The sequence below is a fragment of the Pan paniscus genome, chromosome 9 (assembly GCF_029289425.2).
Source record: "Pan paniscus chromosome 9, NHGRI_mPanPan1-v2.0_pri, whole genome shotgun sequence".
Taxonomy (NCBI): Eukaryota; Metazoa; Chordata; class Mammalia; order Primates; family Hominidae; genus Pan; species Pan paniscus.
The window spans coordinates 108292186-108314600 of NC_073258.2; the positions used below are offsets into that span (position 1 = coordinate 108292186).

Consider the following 22415-nt stretch of genomic DNA (forward strand, 5'->3'; position numbering starts at 1 on the left):
TCATTGTAATTATTTTATTATTTAATTTAATATTACATAAATGAATGAAAATTAAGCGAGAAAAGATAGCATTTTTCTATAGAAGCCAAGTTGAATATTGTAGAATGACTCAATAAAGGCAAAAAATAAATTCAATGTTCCAATAAATGTGAAAATTTGATTATAAAATATTGGAAACAAAAACATCAAAATGTAAAACCCCACATTCAGATGGTTTCATGTCTTTAAACGTTTGCTTCACTTTAAAGAAATGAAATTGGAGAGACAAAGCAGACTGTGGCCCCTCACAGATGCAAAGACTTTGGCCCCGCAACAAAATATTGATGAGTGAATTTATATGTGTTAAAATGTCTGCAGTATGTACGTATCTTTTATTATGACTATTCCCTAATTTAAGTGCAGCCAACTGGTAGTTTCATCTATACCACCTAAGCGGGCTTCTACTGTAGTTTTCTGAACTCTATTGATTTTTCTGAATTTTATTCTAGTTCTACAATCTAGATGGAGTGATATAATGCTGCTTTCTTGCTACAAAGTAAATGCACATAGTTCTAACTGAAAAGATGGAAGAATCAGTACTCCAAAGGCTCCAAATACAGCAGCATGTTCTATTTTATGATGTCATGCCATGAAACAGACTTTGTTAGCAGACTGCTGGCTGAAACAGGTATACTTCTTTGACATTATCCTTATTGAAGGGGCTTGAATAAAGAAGCTCCCACTCCACAGAAAAAAGATAAAGAGTGCCTGTTAAGAACTGTCAGCACTGAGTCTTATTTGACCAATTTATGCAAAAGAGAATGCTGGCTTCCAAGAGATCCTGAAAAGATGAGAAAATTACACAAAAATAGAAGAATCTTCAGAACTTAAGTTACTAAGGAAAGTGCTTAAAAGTGAAAAATAGAATTCAATGTATAAAAAATGACATAATCAAACAAGGTAGAGCATTTATTTATTTCTGGCCCACAAACCAGCAGATCTACTTGTCTACTCCAGAAGTTTTGAATGTTAGAGACCCATAGGATAAAAGGAAAAATGAAGATTGGCCCAATGCCACTTTAATTATACTATGATGCAACTAAAGAACCCACATGAGAATTACGCTCTTTTCCCACATCTACATCAATATACATATACAGCCATACAGAAGTCACCATGGCTTTAGATACAAACCACACACATACACACAAACAAACACACAAAGAAGGAGAAATATACACCCACCAGAATGGTAGATCATTATCTTTTTAATGCTAAGGGCACTACAGAGACAGAGTAAAAAATTCACAAATAAGCTATAAAGAATGAGAGAAAGGAGAGAGGAGCTACACAGCAGAGACAATCCATTTTCCAGAACTTCAGGAAATGAAAATATTCCAAGGACTCTCAGATAAGAATAAAGTATGGGGCCTGGAATCAAGATAAAAACTAAAAGAAGAGATTGTTTGGCTTCTGAGGCTGTAAACATTGCTTATATAGGCAAATATTGAGGGCTGAATTTGAGGTTGGAGATGAAGCCAGTATGTCTGCGGTCCAGACTGTACTGTTGTTTTAAGTGGTATAAAGAAAATGTCTGGGTGTTTTTTCCAGTTTGTGCTAAAGATCTGAAAATAATGAAACATTTGTCCATTAAAACAATAAACTCTTAGAACAGAAGTACCCTGTGAGTCATTCTGATTGACCAGACTGGGAATACAAAACAAAAAACAACGACTAAAAAAACCCATTCAGCTAGGTATTTCAAGATACTGCATAAATAATTTTTACTCAGTACCCTATGACTCAACATAGGAGTCAGGCAGGACTCAACAGGTATTTGCTGAAAGCATGAGCCTGGAAAGAGAGCAGGAAATATACTGAAAGACGTGGCCCTCTATAGCAAACATTCAGCAGATGGGGTCTTTACTACCCAACTATCCAATTATCCCCACCCACTGAGTTGCAAAAGTCATCATAGTAAGAAATATTTACTGATGAACGGACTTCCATAAAATTAGTACCTGCCCAAATAGCTCTCTCTCTCTTCAATATCAGCAGCTATCTCTGCCCATTATGGTAATCCCTTTGGTCAGTCTTTCAGTGAATGTTGATTATATAAATACTAGCCAGTGCAATGCAAACCCAAAACTAATTGAAATTGCAATTCTCACAAAAGATGGACTTCCCAAAATTGATAAAAGGGATGTCAGAGGACCATTTAAATCACATGCAAATCCATTAAACATCTGAAAATCTGGCAGAGTCAGGACTTTCACAACGAAGAGAAAAATAAAGCAAATAACACAACGATGCACTCTTTATAATCAAGCTATAAAAGTCAAATAAAGGAATTTTTATCATGCTACCATATTTTATCAGAAAAACAATACCAAAAACAAAGTTCATGTGACTCATTCTTTGTTCTAAAAAATTAGTACATAGTTGTAATATAATCTAAAAATTGTTAAATAAAATTTTTCTTTAAAAATCATCTTCATAAATTTTAGTTTCGTTTTCCCAGATAAGTCCTAATCAAAAGTGTTCTTCCTTATTTATAATAGAAGTTAGGTACTGGTTTTAGGGAGATGCACATTAAATAGTTATTTTCATTGTCAGCTGACCAACTCTTACAGTACTTGGTGAACTGAGTTACCTGCCCAACAACATTACTAGTTTATTATCATAAAAGGTTATAGCAAGGGCATCTCTCAAAACATGCCTGGCCAGCAAAGGCAGGCTGCAATTTAAGGCAGGACAAATTCATCAGTGAAGGATTACCTAAAAACAAAAGCCTAGTAGACTTCACAGGTATATGTTATTGTCATATATCCCGATGCAGCCTACTCCTTGGATATTTCCCTAAGCTCATCCTTAGTTAGGGGAGCACTGAGTATTTGAGATGGAAAGAAACTGGTTGGTTCCTTGATGAAATTACTGACCTGAGCCAACAAGTTAAAACTTTTGGAACCAGCCTTCCTTGAGATATCTTGTTATATGAGATATTAACTTGTTTTGCCTTGTAATCATTTTTATTTGGGTTTTCTGCTATTAATTGCAGCTAAAATCATCCTCACTTATACACATATCATACATATTTCGAAGGTACAAAAGCCTTAAAGAAAATCACAACTTAGTTGTAGAGGGAAAACTAATGTATTTGAAAAAAATCAAGACTATTTTTGCTTAATATAAAATGTACACTATTTTTAGACATCCTATAAGCTTTAAGAAGAATATGCTCCAGTAGTCATAAAAATAAAGCATTTTAAGTAATAAAGCATTGAAGAATTACATTAAAGTTAACAATACCTCATGGGAACACCATGAGTTGGAACATTTAAGAGTTGAAAGAGATCTTAGAAATTTCCTGGGAAAGAGAGAAATGTAAAGAATTAAATATAACGTCAATGACTTTAGCTTAGAGTCTTTGACATTATATTTAAGTCAAACAAAACAAAAAAGCATTACAAAAAAACCAAAACAATAATGCCACTGACAAAATTATTACAATGAAATGGAAGCTGCCATAGGCATTACAGGAAAGTTCTTAAAACAACTGAGGATGTCAAAGATGAGAAAATAAAGAAATAGGGCCAAAGGTATAGTACTCAGATTCTAGGTGTGGAGTAAGGTGCTAGGAGAAATTCAAGTAATTACACAGCATCAATCAATCAATCAATCAATAAAACAGAACAGCACAAGTTGCAAGAGTGGAAAGTCATCTCTCTCATGACCATTTGAAATCCTACTTCCAGGCCGTGGGAACATGAGCTTCCTCCTGTTACAGAAGTGAAGGCTTTAAGTAAGGAGCCCTAGAACAGATACACCTGAAGGAGCCTTTACACGCATGGATTGTTCTGAATTTGAAAAATACTTTCACATACATTACCTCATTTTATTTCTATCACAATCCTTCAGCCAGGAAAGAAATATTATTAATCTCATTTTATAGATGAAATAAAGGCCCAAATTTAGTAGACTGCTTTAAATAGTATTATAAGCTGAAACAAACATTATAAACTTAAAATTATAAGGGTTTTAAGAAGAATATGTTCAAGTAATCATAAAAATAAACTTCATTTTTCAAAATTACAATGATTCACTTACTCTCAAAGGTATTTTAAAAGAAAATCTACTGTTCCTGTCATAACTTATGCACACTTTCCAGCCATTACAAAGATGGCTTTAACCAAAAGTCATTCAAATTGGCAGCTGAAAATTATATGCCTCCAGAGACACCAAATAGAGATAATGAATGCAGCAGATTTTCAGTTCAACTAAAGGGCAAATTTTCCCTTCTTCATAATTTCTAATTAAAAACTGTGCAATGATCTTCTAGGGTGCTGGGGGGGATATTGAGTCCCCATTTCTCATATCTCCCTGGGAAGGAAGGGAACTTCCCTAGGAATAAAAAGTAGAAAACACACTCCTAGTTTTTTTCCACTCCTTCACTTACAACTCTCCTGAAAACAAGGAATGCCTTTGCTTATTGGTTACTCTGAAGCCAGGCTCACTTGGCTCAGCCCTTTCCTCCCATTTTCAGAGCCAGCTGGTTTGTAGGAGCTAACACATGTCCTGTTAGAGGAGCTCCTTCGTGTCCTGTTATACGAACAGCCTCTGCCTCTATGGGGAAGGTCTTCAGTTGTCCAGCTATGCCAGTGACAAGGTCAGTATGTCTCTTTAATTCAGAGGTGAAGTATTAACAAGTTCACTTGGCTACAGATCTAAAGTCATGTTCTGCCATCAGTTTTCTCAGTAGTAAAGATAATTCTAATCTCGAATTATCTTTTGTCTCATTTCTCAGTTGGTTACACAGTTGGGAGGAAAACGAGAAGATGTCCTTTACTGGTCCCTAAAGCTAGAAGCAAGGATGGGGGGTAAAAATAAAAAAGAAACCAGAGAGAGAAGAGTGTTTTTTCCTCCCCGATCTCATTATTTTTTAAAGCACCTGTATTAAGAATCTACATACATAGTTAATAAGATGGTTTTGTCATATCAAACACCACTAATTGTCAAGTGACAGTATCAACATGACTACACAAGCTCGGGAAGGGTTAAGAGGCCAAAACACTGAAGATCTAATGATGGAAACTATACAAATACAGGAAAACAAAAATGAATAGTTTTTGCCTCCAGGAACAAGATCAGAATTTGATACAGACTCTAATTAGATTAGATGACCTGATGTTTTAAGGACTCTTCCAGATTTAAAATTCTGATTTTCTTTTTTTTTTTTTTTTTGAGTCAGAGTCTCACTCTGTTGCCCAGGCTGGAGTGCAGTGGCGCAATCTCGGCTCACTGCAACCTCCGCCTCCCAGGTTCAAGTGATTCTCCTGCCTCAGCCTCCCGAGTAGCTGGGACTACAGGCGCACGCCACCATGCCCGGCTAATTTTTTTGTATTTTTAGTAGAGACGGGGTTTCACCGTGTTAGCCAGGATGGTCTTAATCTCCTGACCTCGTGATCTGCCCGCCTCAGCCTCCCAAAGTGCTGGGATTACAGGCATAAGCCACCGCACCCAGCCTAAAATTCTGATTTCTATCCAAAAATCTGCTTGTAGGTTACGTGGATCACTTCACATGTAATATTTTCTTTTAGTGGCTCAAGCAAAGTGCAGCTACAGAAACAAATCAATGAATAAACATGAACCTCTTATTCTTCATCTATAAAAATGAAGATATTACCCTCTACTGCTCAGAGTTTTTGAAGGGATTGAATCAGGTAACATACAGAAAAAGTTCATCAAAATTCAGAACACACATTTTAATTTGTTTCCTTTTTCTATGGCATAAGCTACTATCTTTTGCCACTAGATGGCAATGCTGCACCAGTAGGTCAAAAATGGGCCACACTGCACCAAGGAAAGTCTAGATCTTATTTAACTGCTAAAAGTTTCGTGTAAAAAATTAAATTTCAAGTTGTTTTCCTGGCATCTGATGAGGTGACAGATAAAATTTTGAATATTTAAAAGAAGAGGACATTTAAAAGAAACCAAAGTGCTAATGGTGCCCTTATTTTTCATTTTTAAATCTTAATTCATTTTCATTAAGAATGTGGATAATCTTTGAAAAGGGCATTGTACAAGGTAAGATATATGATGATAGCTAATAAAAATGACCATTTACCTCTGACCCCAAACTGAGAGAAACGATCTCATCCTCAAAAGCGGAATGTGTGTCAATATGAGCGGGAATTCCTGAGATGGAAAACAGGACAACATGTCACTTCATTTTTTCCTTTAGTAGATTTAAGATGGCTATAAATGTAGCCTTATGCTATTATGGTGAAAACATTGCTTGGTAATCAGGAAGGTACTATAATTTTGGTTAAAAGGAAACATTTAGGGTGAATGTGACTAAAACATATTAAAATAAATATAAACTAAAAATATCTTAACTTCAAGTTAAAGTGCCATTGGGGTTTGATCTAAAATCAAGGCTCAGGAGTCACTGATTAACTAGGACATTTAACCCAATTCCAGCCCAAGAGGAAAATGTGAAAGACAAATACAAAAGTCATTTTTACCTTCAAACACTGGATTCCCAAGTACTTGCAGAACAAAAGCAATAACCAGGTATAAAGACTAGGCATATCAATAATTACAATATGGACTTCTCCACTGATCTATCAATTTACATTAACTCAGCACCTCTTAAGTAAAAGAAATGTTGCTACACGGTGAGGGTATACAAAGCCAGTAGGAGGGTCCCTGTCCTCAAAGAGCTTACAAGCCAATGGAAAGACAGCTAGGTAAGAAAGGCAAAGAAGAAATGCCCTGGCTGACTGGTTAATCTGGGGTCAAGCTTACTTGGCTCAGCCCTTCCCTCTCATTTTCAGAGCCAGCTGGTTTGTAGGAGCTAACACATGCTCCTTCACATTTCATCCTATAGGCCTCTGCGTCTTTAAGAGTGGCCCCGGCCTCTGTGCTCTACAGGAACGGCCTCTGCTTCAGCTCCAGTTGTCTCACTGTGCCAGAGACAAGGTCAGCATGTCTCTCTAATTCAAAGGTGTAGTATTCACAAATCCACTGGCTACAAATCTAAAGCCAATCAGTTTTCATTATAATAAATGTAGAAAAGAAAACAAAACTCCATAATTCCTGCCGTTAATAAAACCCTTAAATTAAAGAGGTCATAAGTGTGGGGCCCTAATCTTACACGTGGAAGCTCGCTCTCTCTCCATGCACATGCACACACAGAGAAAAGGACATGTGAGGACATTGAGAGAAGGTGGCTGATGACAAGCCAGGAAGGGAGGCCTCACCAGGAACCCAACCAACCAGCACCTTGATCTTGAACTTCCCAGCCTCCACACTGTGAAAAAATACATTTCTGTTGTTTAAGCCAAAAAAAGTAAAAAATAAAACCCTTATAATCATTTGATTACTATAAACGTCAGATGAAGATGCTGCTAACAAGTATAAGAAATCAGTAACATAAAGATTTTTCACCAGAATGTCATCCTGCAATTGTCTCCCATATTATCAAATAGAAATAAGAGAAAGATCATCCAACCAATTAGCCTTCTTCTGTCTATAAATTATTTGGTTTCTTCCATTACACGTCTCCTATGTTTTTCAGACCAATGTCTTCCCTCTCTAAAGGAAATGTTGAAAGGGAAACAAACAAAAACAATCACAAACAGTGATTTGTATCAGTGTGTTTACACTTTGAAATGCAAGTTCCTCAAGGGATTAAAGTGTAGATTTGCAAAGACTGAAGTCAACACAAGTAACAAACATAAGCAAGGCAATCTGACAGTTAATTTGAGCTTAAAAATAATATATTTGCTTGGCTGGGCGCGGTGGCTCATGCCTGTAATCCCAGCACTTTGGGAGGCTGAGGCGGGCAGATCACCTGAGGTCAGGAGTTTGAGACTAGCCTGGCCAACATGGTGAAACCCCATCTCTACAAAAATACAAAAATTAGCTGGGCATGTTGGTGTGCGCCTGTAATCCCAGCTACTTGGGAAGCTGAGGCAGGAGAATCACTTGAACCCAGGAGGCAAAGGTTGCAGTGAGCCGATACCATGCCGTCGCACTCCAGCATGGGCAACAAGAGCGAAACTCCATTTCAAAAAAAAATAATAATAATAATAATAATATATCTGCTCTTAGAGAATTATATCATCTACTCAGTTCCAAAATATGTGACTAAAATTTTTGAACAAGAAATACTCACCTTGCCCAGGTTCATACTGATTTATGGTCATTTGATCAGGTTTATGTTTAATGTAACCTTCCCTCAACCATTTCTCCAAAAAGCTGTCACAAATGTCAGGAAGACCTACAATGAGTAATCACAAAGACAAAACATTAAAATATTTACTTTGCTTGTTTTACTCAACAATTTTAAAAGTCACTGTGATATAAATCTCTGAGCTTTTAATTTAGCAGTCAGGTCCATTAATATAATAAACCCACAAGCAAAACAAAATTAAAAAATAAAAAAATTTAGGAATCTTTTAAAGTCATTTCATTGATTTTTTTTCAGATAAAAAGTTTAAAAGAACAATTCTAACAATTTTGGTATTTTATAAAATAGCAATAAAATTATAAAAATATACTATATATTGAAATTCTCCACTTTCTTTTTTTGTTATTTTAAATTATACCACTTATTTTAAATTTAATTATTTTAAATTATTTCCCTTAAAAAAAACACACCTTCCAAAGTGGAACTGACTTACTTTTATTGGAGTCATAAATGTTGTTTCATGATGGAAGAAAAGCCTTAAGTGAGACCAAAGTCATTAAAAAAATAGATAAATTTAACTCCAACAAAGAATTATACCAATTATATCAAAGGATTAAAAGCCAGAATATACAGTAAATTCTTAATCAATTAGACACTTCATTGGGGAAAAACTGGCAAAGAATATAAAAAGGAATTCACAGGAAAGGAAATACAAATGACCAACCTTACCAGTAATGAAGAAATTATAAATTTAAAAGCTTTACAACACCACAGGTTGGGGAATGGGGAAGTAGGTACACATTTGGTGAGAATATGCTGGTACAACTGTTTTAGGAAGCAATTTGTCAGTATCGATTAACGTTTTTTAGTGAACATAAACTTCAACATGACAATTCTACTTCTTAGTAGTCTCCCTTGAGAAACTCTTGCACAGGGCATAGAGGCATGTTCAAAGATATTCACAGCAGCATTACTTATGAAAGCTAAAAACCAGAAACAACCTAAATGTCTATCGATAGAGAACTATTTGAATAAGCTATTATGGATCATTCAGTAAAATGAGACGCAGCATGGGAATAAGGATAATAATGATGAACTTCAGCTCTATCCAGTTTGAAATTTTTTGACAACAAAACTATACAATTTATCTAATTAAAGTATTTTAAATAAACTGTTCAGAAAGTTTATCTACATATGATAAAAGAAACATAATCCCCCAACTATCATATTCTACTAATATATTAATATTTTTGAGCCAGAATTTATTATGTATTAGCAATTACTTACCCCCAGATAATGGCTTATCTTTATCTACATTGTTGTTCTCATAGTGGAACTCATAACCAAAATGCTTTACTATTCTGTGTTTTAAGGATTTTTGAGCTGTGTGAAGAGAACAAAGTAAACAATTAAGAAGGAAAAGAATTACATTCCTTTGCATATTTCAGTCAACTTTTTGAGTAAGGATTAGTTTAGTAATGGCAACTTCTGTTAATTGGTAAATTATGGTCTTTAACAAAATTAACCATTTTGCCTTATATTTGTTGTTATTTCAAGTCTAAAATTGTAACAAACTCTTCAAGAGTTTCACCCAATCAATCTGAAAACTAACATGTACACTACCATTCACAACATTGCCAATAAGCTGGAGTCAGAAAAACTACAATTTGCAAATATCTCCAGGAAGCCCTCACTATATTATAATATTGTGGTACTGAACCGCTAATTCCTCAAGGAAAACTTGCCTTAGGGTGGGGAGGAATGAATAAAATAAGTGAAAAGGCTTATAAAAGCTATATAAATGTTGGATAATAAATACTAATCAGTTTGGAGTTAAAATTTGATAGCTATATAAATGTTATTTATTATTAATGTTCCTAAGAATTGTTGGTATGACTTGCCTAACATTGGATCCAGGCTAGTTTCAGTAATTTTGAGGAAATATTAATAAACCATGAAAGACAGAGGAAAGGAAGAAGAGTTTTGCAGAAACTTTCAAATATCAGATTTTGAAAGTTTTACTTACAGTTTTGATTGTCTGTATCTTCTGTCCAATCAACACTTTCCAAAAGCATTTTCTCCTCCTCAGAAGAAATTATTTCTTCTACTACCATGAGTCCTGGTGGTAAGGCTTGAGGCCTCAACTCCTTCCACTGCACTATGGGAAACCAAATTAAAATAGTCACATGCAAAACTTAAAGTTCCTATATACAAATAATTCTGCCCAATAACTCTTTATCAGTTCACAAAACTTCAAATCCTCATTTTCAGAAACAAGATTGCTGAAAGGCACCCAACATATTAAAAGTGCAGAAACAAAGACCAAGATCAAAATGATGGTACACTTTATCCACTGCAATTACCAACAGCAAACAGAACAGTATTTATTTAAGTAGCCGGTGTGAACATGATGAAGTCACTTTTAAAATCTCACAAGGTTTCTCATAATATCCACAGTATGCATCTCCATTAAAAAGTCAGATAGTCTAAATAATGAATACAAGAATTTAAATACTCATTTTTGCTCTTAGGCTCTTGATACTATCTATAGTAAATAGAAACAGAAAATATAATAGAGAAATGTAAAATAAAATACAACTTTCTAAAGAAATACAAAATATCATTTATGAAGAATTATTTAGCAGATGTTAAAATAATTTAAGTTCCTGTGTCCTTCAAAGTTTCAGATAGGTATAGCTCTAGAAGGAAAAGAAAAAAGAATCTGCTATTAAACAAAGGGAATAGTGTATTCACATTTATTGTTAGAGATCTGATCATTCATGTTATACACATGATCTCTGAAGCTTTTCTGCTGGACAGTTTTCTGCCAGGCAGATTAAATCTTTGAATTATTTAATTCACAAAAATAGCAACTATTTACTAGATTCTATTAATAACATTTCAGAAACATGAATAGTAAATCATTTGCTAAATACATACCACTGCCTACTATGTGCCAGACATTATATTATGTATTCAAATTACGTAAGGAAAACTTTGCAAAGAATTCCTTAAAGAAAAGTAATTTACAGTGTAAGTAATTTGGATTTAGTTTCCGAAATATGTTGTTTTAAAAAGAATTAAAAATATCTCTTCTATTTGTTATTCAGTGCTGCCTGGTAGCACATATCTAAACAAGCATTAAACTATTTGTGATGGCTGGGTGCGGTGGCTCACGCTTATAATCCCAGCACTTTGGGAGGCCGAGGTGGGCGGATCACGAGGTCAGGAGATCGAGACCATCCTGGCTAACACTGTAAAACCCCATCTCTACTAAAAATACAAAAAAATTAGCCGGCCGCAGTGGCGGGCACCTGTAGTCTCAGCTTCTCGGGAGGCTGAGGCAGGAGAATGGTGTGAACCCGGGAGGTGGAGCTTGCAGTGAGCTGAGATCGTGCCACTGCACTCCAGCCTAGGTGAAAGAGCAGGACTCTGTCTCAAAAAAAAAAAAAAAAAAAAAATTATTTGCGACACACTTCTGTTCTCAATTAAAAATGACTTTCAAGGTTATAAATGTGATTGCCAGAGCCTTAAAAGTACATATGGATCTAATGAAGAATTTCAAATAAAGAGCACTCCAAAACTTACTTTGTGCGATTTCTTAGTGAGTATTCACCATGGAGGACGGGGGTAAACCCAATGACTATTTTCTGATTAAAACTTACTCCTCAGCCATTCAGTTTTCAAAAACTGACCAGAAACATGTAAAACATGTGGATAATCTAGTTTCCAAAATATGTAAAGCTTAAGTCAGATTTAAAATTAAATGCATATGAGCACTGAGAAACATAGTTTCTAAAATATACCTTTAAAAGAGTCTGTAAAAGTTTTCCTTCGAGTTTTATTTTACAAAAACATAAATTTGAGCAGATTATAGTCACCTACCCACTCCTAGGATATCTAAAACAGGGCTCTTTTACTGCCCAAATAGGTGGCAAATGAATATATGATTAGATGTTTAAATCTAAGTTCATCTCAATACATCTCATTTTCATGGGGCAGAAGTAATAATTCCTGTACAATTCTGTAAATCAATATATAAAGCTATACTTATTTAATTAAATTATTCAGTTCCTCAATCAGACTATCCAGTGGCTATTGAACTGGGCAGCACAGACAGGAACATTTCTACCATCACAGGAAGTTCTACTGGACAGCACCACCATAAAGTTTTAGGAATCAGCCGGGCACGGTGGCTCACGCCTGTAATCCCAGCAATTTGGGAGGCCAAGGTGGGCAGATTACGAGGTCAGGAGTTCGAGGCCAGACTGGCCAACACGGTGAAACCCCATCTCTACTAAAAATACAAAAATTAGCCAGGCATGGTGGCACATGCCTGTAATCCCAGCTACTTAGGAGGCTGAGGCAGGAGAACTGCTTGAACCCGGGAGGTGGAGGTTGCAGTGAGCCGAGATTGTGCCATTGCACTCCAGCCTGGGCAACAAGAGCAAAACTCTGTCTCAAAAAACAAAAAATAAATAAATAAATAAAAATAAAGTTTTAGGAATCTTTGGTAGCTACAGGTGTTCCGCTATAAATATGAAGATTGGTACCTGATCATTTGGATCACGATTCATTCTTAAGTGATTAATTCAAAGCTCCTGGGTAGATATGTGAAATAAACTAGTAATGCAAACCCTCATTATTAAATTTTGAAAAACACAATTAGGCAGGAGGGTTCCAAAATAAGCCATGTGCCTAATAAATATATTGTTGATTGGTGGGACCAGCTTTGTAAAGGCAGGTTGTATCTTATTCACCTCTGTACTGTCAACTACTTGTCCCATGCCTGGCACAAATAGGTGCTTAAAGAATGTTTGTTAAAGTAAAAGGAGCTGCTAACCTGCATCCTCATTTTGTTTCACAATAACTGAACCTCCCAACTTAAGTCTATGAAAAGAAAACACCCAGAAGAATCATTTTTTAAAAGATAATTGTATGATAATACCTTTTTCCACAAAATTCAAATACAGAATGATCTTTTGTCCTAAATCATCCACTACTTCTTTTCCATTGAGGGTAACATAGGCTCTCTTAGATTCTTCTGTAGTTTTGTATCTTGCAAATGAGTAGGGCTTGTTAGGTGGCATTAAGAGAGCATCCACCAGTCCACATTTCTCTAAAACCGGGAGCAGCTGGTTCCGACTCACACCATTACCCAAACCACCATTGGCAACAACCAGGCTCTTAAAAAACAAACAAACAAACAAACAAAAAGAAAGTAACATGAGCAACTGATACCAACCCATTTGTTTTAAAATAAGATTTTTTTAAAAATAAGATTTCTACAAAGATGTAATTAAGAAAAAAAAAAGCATTTCCTTGTAGTGGTTGTTTGGTTTGCTAATTTCATACAAAGTATGTAAACCAATTTACTAAAAATTTGGGGAATAAAAAGGACTCCTATATTGTAAATTGTATTGTTTAAATAGCCAATTTCACAAAATATTCATTTCTAAATGACCATAAATGCAAATTAAAACATGACTATTATTCAGAAATATAAATTTAACATAATGAAAGAGGTGGAGAGGAGAAAGCACAGTTACATAATACTTGCTTTTTTGCAAGACTGTTCTATAAGCTTTTATCTACTCAATCCTCATTAACATAATCTTCACAACATATTGAATTTATTTGGGTAATATCAGCCCAATTTCATAGAAGAAGATCTGACAAATTAGGTTAAGGTGGTGATTAGGGGTGGGTTTAAACCTATTTCTGTCCGTTTCCAGGATCCGCACTTTTAATATAATCATTATACAATGTTTACTAAAAATTAAAAGTAAAGGTACTATTACCTCAAAGAAAAACCAATTATAGCTTCTATTGAACATAATTAGGAAAAAATTTTCCTCTAAGGAAATTCAGACTAAGTAATTCAGTCAGTTCACAATGAAAACTTTTTCCTTTGTAAGTTTCACGATTACTTCCTGCTGTTTGCATAGTCCTGCACTAAACTTTATTCAAGGAAATTTTGCAGGGATGAAAGAGGAGTCTCTTATTTCTATTCTGATGTTCATGGTCTAGCACCCATATAGTCTCTATACTTAACCATTCTATACAATGTAAAGATTTTTAATTTATGTTCTATGACTTCTAAAAACATTTCAATATAACAAAAGAAAGCCATGGATGGCCTACTCTCATCAATTTCTTCATTTATACCAGGTGTTGATGACGTTTTTCTGAGAAAAGGTAGATAGTAAATATTTTTGGCTTGGCAGGCCATAAAAGTTTCTGTCAGATACTCTTAGTATTATTTTTTAACACTTTAAGAATGTAAAACTCATTATTTTGGTCACAACCCTGATTTAGTCTAAGGACAGTAGTTTGCCAACCCTTAATTTATACTAAGCTCAGTGATAGTACATCGTGTATTGGTTTATTACACAAAATAAGAATACCTAGAACTTTGTTTGAAAAGGATATACAAGAATTATTATGAAATTGGACAATAAGGAAAGTAAAACTGTTTTGTCATGGGACAGCCAGTACTTTGTATGCATGCAAGCATATACATACATAATAAACAAGCCCACGAATACAATACTATATGATATGGAGTAAAATGGAGTCTCAGATGGCTTGCTCACTTAATAGGGTTTATTAATTAAAATACCAAAATAACTTGGTTATATGTGGCCATAGTTGCAAAAACATTTCCATATTCCTAAATCTATGGAAGAGCAAAGGTTTCATTGGTGTTGAGGGTCCACTACCCCATCTAGGAATGGAAGATGATGAAGTATGACTTCAGGAATACTAGAAGTCCTCAAAGATGCCGTCTGAGTGTTTTGTGGGCAACTCTAAAGGTAAACCACACAAAAACAAGTGCGGTAGAAGAGGAGAGGAACTTATTTTCCATTAAATGTGAGATACATATAATTAAATGTCATAACTAAATGTAATATAATTAATGCAATAATTAAATGGAACTATTATTTTATTTATAATTGTTCATCCAAGCAATTTTCTAAATAAGGAGGAGTATGGTATGAAGTAGAGAATGTGAATTTTTTTTAAGTTATCTTTGGTCCTGACAATTTGAGGATCACTGCTCTAGAAAAATCTATAATGCCATAAATTTGTACAAAGGAGCCTAAAATTATAATACATCCGATATGGTTTGGCTGTGTCCCCACCCAAATCTCATCTTGAATTTTAGCTCCCATAATTCCCACATTTTGTGGGAGGGACCCACTGGGAAATAATTGAATCATGGGGGCCATTTCCCCTATAATGTTCTCGTGGTAGTGAATAAGTCTCATGAGATCTGATGGTTTTATAAGGGGTTTCCCCTTTTGCTTGGCTCTCATTCTTTCTTGCCTGCCGCCATGTAAGCCAGGACTTTCGCCTTCTGCCATGATTGTGAGGCCTCCCCGGCCACGTGGAACTGTGGGTTCATTAAACCTCTTTCTCTTTAAAAAATTACCCAGTCTCGGGTATGTCTTTATCAGCAGCATGAGAACAGACTAATACAATATCATTAAAACAATATTTGCTCTCCCCTGGAAAGATAAAATATAATTAGAGGTCCATCTACAATTTTATTCTTTTCCTTTAAGAATATGGAGAAAAAAGAAAGTCTAAATAAAATGCTACTTTGGAAGCCATGAAGGACATCAAAGCTTCTAGAGATCCTAAAGAAAAGGCAGACCCAACCAGAAACAAGCTTCAGAGGGGTCAAAGAAATGGAGCCTATTTTTTTCTTGCTACTTCTCTTCATAAACCCTGTAAGGAAAGGAACACAAGTCACTCTTGGAAAAAGATGAGAGCAGTGTATGTCAGTTTAATCTTCTGAATGTCTCACAGCCTCAGTGGCTCTTGACTGAAACAGTAAAGTGTATGCAAACATATTAATTCTAATCTATTATCTATTTCATCCTTGCTATAGGAATGTTGCTTAAATTCCCTGAAGACATTAATATTTAACTCCAAGTATGGGCCTTTTACCTCCTAAATTCAAATGTGCCTCAACAGACTGCTCATTCTCAAGCTATGATGTTGTACAGAAGACAGCATAGTAAGCATTAAGGCAAGAGTACTGGTCTGAGAGTTGAGAGGCCTAAGTTTTAATCCCTGCTCCACCTTCTCAATTGTATGTCCGCCCCTCAATTAAATGATATCTAAATCTTACTTTCTACTTTTATTCTATAACTTTATGAGCCAAAAAGATAAGAACTCCTTATATTCATGGAGTAATTTAATGTCCAGTAAGTACAATTAGATTCTCTGGAATCTAACAATCTAATGGGATTAAAAAGGTATGCAATACTATGCCCTGCTTAAAAATGAAGAAAGCTGAGGTCAGAGGATACTACTACTCATGTCCAGAAAAGCTAAGAGTTAAACTGAGTTCTCCTAATTCATAACCCAGGAAATCTCACGATCCTCACATTTATCATCTTATTTAATTATTGTCCACAGATAATGAAAAGACTTTGTTAATAAGGTCTAATAAAATAAAAATGTTTAACAGCACATAATCAAAATACTTTATAAAACAGGTAAGGTTGGGAAGAGAAGAACAAGGGCTGTAGTAGGATATGGAAGATCTAGCTTTAAGTTTCTATTAGCTACTTACTAGCTTATATCAATGGAGACATATCATAACCTCTCAGAACTTTAGTTTTCTCACCTATCTCATAAGGACTTCTAGGGGATTAAATATAATAATGAATATAAGTATGCTTAGGAAACTGAGAAACTTGCACAGCATTATTATTAATATATAACTACAACCTCTTCTAGTTCAAACAACAAAATAAATAGAAATGCAAACTATAGGCTATGGACCAAAATAGAAAGTTAGCAGTTCATATCATAGGTACCTCTAATATGGATGTAACACATGACTGAACAATTACAGCCTTAGGCAATTATTAGCAAATATTAATATAATACATTAACATGTCAATACATTTACATTCAAATAATAATAATAGTTTTAGGTCACCTGAGTGGCATAGGATACTGTCTCAATGCCTTCATGTCTCAGCAAAGTATGCTTGGCTTTAATCTGTTTCCTTAAGAACTTCTTCTCAGTTTTACTGAGTTTGTAATTACTTTGATGGTTGCTGTCCATAGCAAACTGTAAAAAAAAAGACAGTAAAAAACATCAACCTTAAGAGTCCTGAAGGAACAATTATAATGGTGTTATTCATACATTCTGTAGTTTATCAATATTTCTGTGTGACAATTTTTAAAAAATGCTTCATTTACCTTGTACCAACTAAGAGAAGTGAGAACAGATACATAAAAAATGAACAAATATCTAAGAACATCTAATAGCATAGCTCTGATGGTTCTAAAAAACATTCCAATGTGGTAGCTCCATTAAGTGTGCTATTTTACTCATAGGTGATGAATCCTTTACTTATGAAGTCCTAACTAAAATGTGCCATACACAAATTTCACAACTATAATGTAAACCAAGGCAAGGAGCAGGCAGGGGAGCGGTGGGGGGAGAAATAACACACAAAAAATTAGCAGACTATACAGTATGATTCCATTTACATAAAGGTCAAAATCAAAAAGTAAGCCATATATTATTTAGAAATACATACATAGCAGTGCCAAAAAAAAAAAAGCAAGGAAATTATAAACACAAAATTCAGGAGAGAGGCTATTTCTGTGGGTGAAAGGAAAGGAAATTAACATGAAAGTGACACATAGGAGCATCAAAGGGTGTTTCTTCAGTTACATGGTAGGTGTAGGTGTTTGTTTTACTATTTTAAAAACTGTATGTGTCATATATTTTATATCCATAATTTTTTAAATAACAGAATCCCAAAGAGGTCTCTATAATCACACCATCCAAATCAGCACCCAATATCATGCTTTATCACACTTTATCACAGTAGTCTTTTATTTTGTTCACAAAATGTAACATAATTTGTGATGATTCATCTGTTAGCTTAACTCCTCCATCATGATATAAATCCCAAGAGAGCAGGAATGCCAGCACATAGTAGTTGCTCAATAAATATTTGATGGTAGGGCTAAATGAATAATAAATGAGTGAATACACACAGTCTCAGCACCCTGCAGCATGCAACCATAATAAAGTACATAGTTTATGCTTTCAACAAGTTTGTAACTTAGTTGTGAAAAATAAACACTAAACAATAAGACTATGACACATCTTTATATAATTTAATGCTGATGGTACAGTCTTTAGGTATGACACAAATTAGAGACAAAAATAAGATGGATGTGGGCTGGGAGCAGTGACTCACACCTGTAATCTTTGGGAGGCCAAGGCAGGCAGATCACTTGAGGTCAGGAGTTCAAGACCAGCCTGGTCAACATGGTGAAACTCTGTCTCTACTAAAAGTACAAAAAATTAGCCACGTGTGGTGGTGGGCACCTGTAGTCCCAACTACTTGGGAGGCTGAGGCAGGAGAATCGCTTGAACCCAAGAGGCAGAGGTTGCAGTGAGCCAAGATCATGCTACTACACTCCAGCCTGGCAACAGAGTGAAATTCCATCTCAAAAAAAAAAAAAAAAAAAAAAGTATGTAAACTGGAAAAGTTGGGAAGGCCTCAAAACAGGAGATTTGAACCATGTACTGAAGGATAAGAATACTATAGAATCAAATAAAAAGGAAAGTATTAAGTGAGGCAGTAAACAGCAGAAGCTAAAACCAAAATGGACATGTTTGGCCAAGACACCAAGATATAGGCATAATTTTTTTAGACCAGTCCCACTCTCTGCGGACTTTAAAGTCTTCAAAGTCAACCAAATAAATAAATTTGGGGGGTAAATAAAATCTTATCTATCTTATTTCACATAAAATCATAAACAGTCAAAATTCTAATTACTAATCTTTAGTATAGAAGACAAATGCCAAGTCTCTTAAAATGCCAGCAGTCCAGCTTCCTAGCACAGGGGGTACATACTAGGATGTAAGGCCAGTGAGGCAGGCAGGCTGGCTGGCAGCATAGCAGAGAGATGAGAGGTAAAAAAATAATAATAATAATAATCCAGCTTGTTAATTAGAAATGGTGGCCTGATCTAGGCTGGGGGCAACAGAAAGAAGGGAAACAGGGGGAGAGGAGAAAGAGGAAGGGTGAGTGAAAAGTTCAGGCAGAATCGAGAGGCCTTGATGACTACCCAGATATGAGGGAGACAGGAATCAAAGATTACTTGTTAACCAGTTAGAGACTGAGTGACTAAGAGACGAGTGCTACCACTTCAAAACTGGAAAGTCAGGAGGAGGTTCAGGAAGAGCTGCTCAGTATAGGAGGTAATGAGTCATATTTAGGATATAATATGTTTAAGGTATTGTGAGATACAGAGTTGCAATGTCTGGCTGGCAAGTGACAAAATAAAGTGGCTCCTAGGAAAGGAACTGAGGTTAAAAAGGTTTAGGAGTCAGTCATCATTAAGACAGGAAGGGGATAAGTGAATGGACATGTCTAACATTGCATGAATTATAATTATTTGTTTTAGTATCTGTCCCCTTCCACCAAGCTGTGAGCTTTCTGAAGGTGGGATTAAATCATACTTTTCTTAGTTACCACAGAGCCTCATTCAGTGCTATGAGGTAATATAATACAGTGTTTAGGAGTCCATGTTCCAGGTTCAAATCTCAGCTCAACCACTGATTATTAGCTGTATAATCCTATATGAGTTGGTTATATATCTCTGTGTTCCAGTTTCTTTATCTAGGAATAGGGATAAAAATAATAGTGCCTATCCCATAGCTTTCTTAGAATTAAATTTATTTATTATTATTTATTTATTACTGTTGATTTTCAGAAGCAGCAGATCAAAATGGCTTAACAAAACAAAGAATATCTGAGGCCCTTCAAAGGAGCTATTTTAGAGCCATTCCATTTCAAGATCTTCATCTGTGGAACAGCAACTTTTCAGTATGTCATGGAGAACAAGGGATGACTGCACTACAGAATTTTTAATATTTCACATGAGCAAACACTGCAAAGAAGGAATGAGAAAGAAACGATGCTAAATATATCTTTTTAAAATGTCTGCCACTAAGAGTCCAGCACCAGCAGGTGGAGCCTCATAACCACATTTTTGTCATCCCCTTTCCTTTTTCTCTCCCTCAGTCATGCAATATTATTGCACGTGAAGAAAGACACTAAATGGCCTTTGAGGCTCAGTTTTCCACCATTCCAGTGGCTAGGCAATGTGCTGGCCCAACATATCTGAGTCATCTCAACAAGGATAGGCTGATACCAGCTGCTGAGGTCTGGAGGTGCCCCCTTCTGACAAAGCCACTTCCCTGGCCAGAGTTTCCACTAATGCACAGATACTTGGATGCTCCCTGTGACATTATTGGAGTGAAGTCACTATTAACTATGATACTAGCCATGCTGAGTCCTGTCCAGCCAGCTCCAGCCTAAGCGTACTCTCTGTGGGATAATGAAAGTTTGGAGATTATGCATGCTCTGCTACTTGTTTGTTAGTGAGTTTAAAGCCAATATATCCTACTAGATATTGCCCTACGTGGTAATAGTGGTATGTACATCATGCCCTCCTTGAATAATAGAGAGCCTATTATGAAACAAGCAGTATAGACAAATGTTCCTATACTTATGTTTAAAAAAATGCAAAAACCATGATTACTTTTGCACAACCTAATAATTAATAGCAAAGATTAGAAAGAATCTAACTTCCTATCAAACGAGGCCCAATTTTAAAGTACGGCACCGGTATACAGAGTTTACATATAAATCTTTAGAAAATACAAGAAATTGGTGATATGGGTTGCCTCCAGGGAAGGAAAATGGATCGATGACTAAAGGAATGAAAGGGAGCTTTCTTCTTTCATGACTTTTGAAGTTAGTAGCTATTTAAACTGCATCATCTATTTAAAAAGAAAATAAAGATTTAAAATTTTTAGAAAAAAATTCACCCCATCACTTGTCACGGCACCCCGTTTTAACTCTTTGAATAACACTTACTACATATTTTCTTACACTCTCATTAATTTGTTTATTCTGTCTTTCCCCATAACTGAATAAAGTACACTCACTCCATGAAGTAGAGATTTTGTCTCTATTGTTCACCCTGTAGCACCCAGCACTGAAACAGGATTTAGCACCTAGCAGCCACTCAATAACCATTTGTCGAATAAACCTAAATCGACTTTGCTGTCTTACCTCCTAAACCTCCCCTCCTCCAGAATTCTGAGTTTGGTGGCCTTCTTCAACGTTTTCATTAACACCTAGCATGGACCTCTATCTCTAGAGTTCTCACATGGTATTATAATTGCCTGTTTGTGTTGGGCTTCGGCCAGAAAACTGTCATCTATTTAAGGGCACAGACTTGGTGCCTGACATACAACTGACAATAAATATTCAATGAAATCTATCAAAGTAACAGGCTGACGCTACCAGAGGTCCAGGAGTCGCAGGGATTGCTCAAATAAGAGCACAGGAAGACTCAGCTGCGCAAGGGATCAGATCATCAGCACTGCCTTTGCATCGATGCAATCAGACCGATTGTCACCGGTCAGAAAAGACCCAGAAGCGCCAAACTAACACGCCCCATGTTGGAACCGTCCTCTCCAACCCCAAAGAAAACAGAAGATTGACACAGGCACCACGTGAGCGCCCGAACCAAACACAAACACGTGCACCCTAAACACTGAGAGAACCACCCAACGCAGACACCCTACTGCCCACACTGCACCAAGGGCGCCTCTGGGATCCATCCCCTTTCCCTAGGTTCTCAGCCCTAGCTGGCAAGGCGGATAGAGAAGACCGGAAGAGGCTGAAAAGAGGAAGCGGTGATTTGCAGCCCGTATGCCCGCCAGTAAGAAGTGCCACACACCTCCGCTTCGGCTCAGGCCGGATTCTCACCATGCGGGTGCCTTCTTCTTTGCCAGCCTCTCCACTCTAGCACCAGAACGCCGCAGCGGATACTTGCACGCCACCTCCCCTGGGCGCGGCCATGTTGGAGAAAAACTGCACTACATTTCCCATGAGCCCGCGGGACAACGAACAGCGCTCCCACAGTCCTCTTCGCCTCCCAGAGCCCGGGAGTGACCCTTTCTCGACCAAGTGTGTCTTTGTAAAGTGCTGTCTGTTACACTGAAAATTCAGTTGTCTTTTTGGGGGGAGTAGTAATAATTGGTAGTGCAGCTATATTTTTATCTGTTGCTCTCCAAATGGACAAGGTCAAACAGGTTTGGGCCCTTCGGTCTTTCAGTAATGTCCCCTGGCACCTTGGATTCTTCGTGCATATTTCCTCCTGAATCTTATTAGAG

The 22415-nt window shown here is 36.2% G+C and overlaps 1 protein-coding gene across 2 annotated transcripts in view; it reads right to left on the reverse strand.

Annotated features, from left to right (window-relative positions):
• The window catches only part of ALKBH8 (alkB homolog 8, tRNA methyltransferase), a 65713-nt gene extending 43584 nt beyond the window's left edge, over positions 1-22129 (reverse strand). Inside the window, exons 1-7 of one of the 2 annotated variants that reach the window (XM_003828351.5) lie at positions 22009-22129; positions 17133-17267; positions 13122-13359; positions 10200-10331; positions 9461-9556; positions 8159-8263; positions 6104-6174 (exon numbers count right to left, since the gene is read on the reverse strand). In XM_003828351.5, coding sequence (XP_003828399.4) covers positions 6104-6174; positions 8159-8263; positions 9461-9556; positions 10200-10331; positions 13122-13359; positions 17133-17267; positions 22009-22011 — 780 coding nt within the window. In that variant the 5' untranslated portion in view covers positions 22012-22129. Of the gene's footprint in view, positions 1-6103; positions 6175-8158; positions 8264-9460; positions 9557-10199; positions 10332-13121; positions 13360-17132; positions 17268-21979 lie in introns of both variants that reach the window. The other variant, XM_003828350.5, reaches the window with a different exon arrangement.
• Between the last annotated feature and the right edge of the window lie 286 nt (positions 22130-22415).